The 4,460-nt window shown below is 33.6% G+C and overlaps 1 protein-coding gene across 1 annotated transcript; it reads right to left on the bottom strand.

Annotated features, from left to right (window-relative positions):
• Positions 1–497: 497 nt before the first annotated feature.
• UBC20 (ubiquitin-conjugating enzyme 20) lies at positions 498–2,810 on the bottom strand. Its single transcript, XM_085702961.1, has 6 exons — positions 2,632–2,810; positions 1,723–1,750; positions 1,267–1,494; positions 1,103–1,166; positions 856–915; positions 498–762 (listed from the first exon to the last, which is right to left on the bottom strand). The coding sequence occupies exons 1-6, from the start codon at positions 2,736–2,738 to the stop codon at positions 710–712; spliced, it is 540 nt and encodes a 179-aa protein (XP_085559087.1). The 5' UTR covers positions 2,739–2,810; the 3' UTR covers positions 498–709.
• Between the last annotated feature and the right edge of the window lie 1,650 nt (positions 2,811–4,460).

Raw genomic sequence — 4,460 nt, 5'->3', positions numbered from 1 at the left:
ATTTCAATGCAATAAATAGCATTTTTTCCTTCAAACAATAAGCTATGTCATATCTTTACAACGATAGCATTAGCTTGCGGTGGAGACCGTTTTGAAAGTTAAGCATATGTTGAAGAAGTTTCACACTTTGGGTACATAACTTTGTGTAGAAGTGTGTGTGAGAGAAGAAAAATAGTGTTAAGTAAATTCTAAAAGCACGGGAAAGACTATATTGTATATCTTGTGTGTTATATCTTGTGCATATGAGAGAGTGGAGAGAAGTAATATTCTTTGATATAGTGGAATATTTTTTTGGAGTTTGTCCCCATATTTTTCCCTCAATTTTTGATGGTTTTCCACATTAAAAAATGTGTTCATTATAAGTGCTGCAATAATCGATTTCTTTTGGATTTCAGTAGTTTAATTTACACTCACATTACAGTCGTCAGACATCGAGCCCAACAGAATGAACTACTGTGACAAAATTTTGTTTAAACAGAAAAATTATCATCACTGTCTCAGGGCAAAAAATCATGTATTATAATTTAACTTTCAATATGAAGAGAAAACATAAAATGATTTGTTAAAAGATTTCAAAAACGGACCACATCAGAGCATAACAAAATAAATGGATCACCTAAAACTAAATGGGTTTTCATCATTTCTCTTCTCTAGAGCAGACAGAAAAGAGCCTTTCTCCAACTTGAATGATAAGACTTCCAAAGATCGACTAAGCAGTAGCACTTGGAGCTTTGTACAACTTCTCCACCATCTTTCTGTAATCTGTATAACAAATCATCAAAAATCATTATAACTATATTTGAGATTCACAAATTATATCCATCACAAGACTCATAATGATTGAAGGACTATTACCTTCTGGATTGCTCCAAAGCTGTGCTGCTTGTGGATTTAGTGGTGAACTAATGTTTGGCTCTACATTATTAAAAAGTTAAAAAAAAGTTAGGAAAAGTACAAAGAATACACTAATCTAATTTGTATACGGTGCAAGCCTAAAATAGTTTTACACATATATCTGCATATGAAAAACTTGTTAACAGCATATAAATTTCAGAAAACAATTAATTAAAGTGTGCACAAAATTTTCAATCATTGTGTCTACCTCCAAGAAGACTTTGGATGGACAGTAGAATTGTTCTGACATCATAAGCAGATGACCATTTATCCTATAAACAAACAAACAAACAAATAAGATCAGTATGCCAAGCCAAAACAAGGTCAACAACAAATGCTCATTAAAATGTTCCTTAGATGATTTCACATTACCTGAAGTATGTCCAAGCATATATTGCCATGAAGATCAACATTGGGATGGAAGCAGGTAGTTTCAAACTTGACTTTAGGAGCCTTAAAAGGGTAATCATTAGGAAAAGAAAGTGATAACTTGTAATCTGTGCCTTCAAACACTGTATCTTTGGTTCCTGTTATTGTTCCTTTCCACAAGAATATGTTGTCTTCCTCAGGAAAAGCAGATATACCAGAATCACCGCTCATCTGACAGTCCAATCACAAAAAATGCAAAACATTAATATCTATGTTTTCAACTGATCCACACTATTAGCTAAATACATGTTTGATTCACAATGTGCGAATGTAACTTTGGCAAAAACTCTGAACCTCAACAAAATTAAGGCGTCACTGTGATTCTAAACAAGCAGCCTCAAAAACAATAATGAACGTGTTAGAATCAATAATGATTAATGATAGTTGATATAAGCTTACCATCAAAGACATCAATTCAGACTGCAATCTGCTCAACACACAAATCAAATTGGACCAACACAAAACAAAGAACGTGTTAGAATCAAATCAAATCAAATCAAATGCTGTTACAAATGACAATAATAATAAGGGTTTGCTAACTAGTGTTAGGAGTACTAGTTAAGAAATGGTTAACTCATTGATTTGAAAAAACTAAGCTACACAAGGCATCACAGTTGATCTATGTAGCCGTAACACATAAATGGATGCCCACTTACTTAGACACTTGTAGTAATTTAAGAAAATAATGAAACTAATTAAATACTCCCTCCGTCCCGGAATATCTGACCCATTTTCTAAAAAAAAGTGTCCCAAAATAACTGAGTCATTTCAATTTTCAATACAACTTTCATCATTCCCAATACAATATAACTCTAATTAATACTACTTTCATCATTCCCAGTACAATATATTCCACTTTCCCCTTTATTTATACATTTTTCTTAATCTGTGTGAAAATCCAAACTGGCTCAGATAAAACGGGACGGAGGGAGTATACAATAATGTTGTGCTATTACTCAAAGTGATATCGACACCATTTATCACAATCATTTGTTCGCTTTTATGTCACTTTGGAAACTGACCCGAATGACCCACATGAACGGTATAAGGTGTCGGTGCACTCTGCAGGGACACCGTGTGCCATTGATGTGGATCACACAAGTCCTCATCTAAGAATGCATACAAGCCAACAAAGACCCACTGATCATGCTAATGTATGATGTCGTCGGTATTACTTTGAATGTCAGCATACATTATTTTAAAAAGAACATAAGTGTGATGAAGCGATTGAAAAAACACAAGTTAACACATATTGACATGAAACAAAAACAAGTAAAAGAGAGATTTAATAATAGGTGAATGAGAAACCTTTTGAGAACAGAGGTGGAATCAACGGACTTAGGAGGAGGAAGAGGTTGTTTTGTTGGAGCAACAATGGGTTGAGCAGCATCGGTGTTCCCATTGATGGTAGCCATGAAAATCAAATGAATCGAATCGGTCACAGAAAGAAGAAGAAATGAAAATATGGAAGTGAAGAAGAAGATGGTGAATTGTGAAGAGGGTTTGGTTGATTTAAAATGAAACGATGGTACTAACTAGCCGTTGTGGAATTCACCAACCTTATAGCACAAAAGGTAAAAACGCAACGGCTAGTGTTTGTCAATAACCTTACTTTTTATTTTTCCCTCATTAATTTCCGTGCTTTGCATTGATCATGTCTTTCTTTAATAGACATAAAGTTAACATGTCCTTGACATTTATTGCATAATATGGACATACAATGGTTGAACATTTTTTTTATGTTACAATGGTTGAATCTTTTTTTTTAAGGGTACAATGGTTGAACATAACAAATTGACATAACTTGTACACATCATCTTGAACACAAAAGGGGCATAGTTGTGACATTGATATGTAAATTGAACCATTAGAGACCAAAAACGAAACAAAAAAAATTAGGACGACCAAAACATCCTATCTTTTTTTTGAGAATCAAAATCGATACTCGATATATTTTAAAATGACGATAACCCTTTATTATACGTACAACTAGTAACTATTATTACTCTTAAAATAAATAGTAATGATGACTAGATTCATGTTAATGGTTACTTTGCCAAAAAAAAAATGATATATTTATAGGATCAAAAAATTAATTTAACTAAAAAATATTTTTCATGTAAAACCTCGAAAACACGCTAAATCATGTTGGATTTTAGAATCCGAATAGGGCTTGCAAGAAACTCATAGGATAGAAAAGTAATAACCTTTCCATATTGATTGGCACACTCGATTATGGTATTGTGTTTCTCTCTCGCAAGCCGATTTCACTCTATCTCCCGTTCATTTTTGTCTCATTTTCTGCATCCTTAAGCCAAAGAAAAATGATAGTTTCAGTCCCAATTGGATTAATTTAACAATTGTCATTTTTTTTCTTGCTAATAAACAATTCTCAAATTTGATTTAAAAAAAGATGGAAATGTTGACTCTTCGAAACCCACTTTCTGCAACTTACATGGTGACTTGGTGAATTAACTCTCCTAATAAATGCCTCTGAATAAACGAATTAACATATAAACGGGTTAACTTCTTCAAAAAAAAATATAAATGGGTTAGTTGAATAATTCTGTTGACTCTTTTAGACACACCACTGTTATAACATAAACATTACTTCTGCACAAGCAGCAAATTTTAAGGAATTTATGTCAAATACTACAGGTGGGTGGAGACGGGATTGTAGATGGTTGTTTGGGGAAGATCCATTGGCAGTGGCTGGATTTGGGGGTAGACTGAAGGGAGAGGGAGAGGGAGAGTAGATGGAGGAAGGATTGTGTGAGGAAAGACATACGTGTTCTCACTTTTTTTAATCTAGACCTTTAAATAAATCTGATGATATATAAAAGTGGACCACTGGTGAAGGACTTAATTGCGCTCTCACCTTAGAATCCACCGGAAAATATATGTGCCCGACTGAAGCTTACAAATGCAACAATCATGCATTTCACATCTTGTGAAATTTGATCACATAACCCATTAGAACTCTGCGCGATTTTGGGAGAGGGTGAGGTTTGAACATAAAAAGACCAAAATAATTCCCGATTGTGAGTGCCATAAAAAGTAATTCCTTGTTTAAAAAATAAATAAAAATATCCAAAGTAATTCCTATAACTCCTGCTGCCTCAAGTTCACTCTAAAAA

Source organism: Medicago sativa, chromosome 4, assembly GCF_051527215.1.
Source record: "Medicago sativa cultivar Bolivia chromosome 4, Bolivia_mono, whole genome shotgun sequence".
NCBI classification, from domain to species: Eukaryota; Viridiplantae; Streptophyta; class Magnoliopsida; order Fabales; family Fabaceae; genus Medicago; species Medicago sativa.
Note: the sequence above shows the minus strand (reverse complement) of the source record. Positions and strands in the feature narration are given on the sequence as shown.

Bases quoted from the DNA above. Each gene is read 5' to 3' on its own strand.
- UBC20 (XM_085702961.1), bottom strand. From the start codon at position 2,738: ATGGCTACCATCAATGGGAACACCGATGCTGCTCAACCCATTGTTGCT. The intron at 1,751-2,631 runs GTTTCTCATTCA...TGTGTTGAGCAG, and splicing joins TCCACCTCTGTTCTCAAAAG to ATTGCAGTCTGAATTGATGT. The intron at 1,167-1,266 runs GTAATGTGAAAT...GTTTGTTTATAG, and splicing joins TATGCTTGGACATACTTCAG to GATAAATGGTCATCTGCTTA.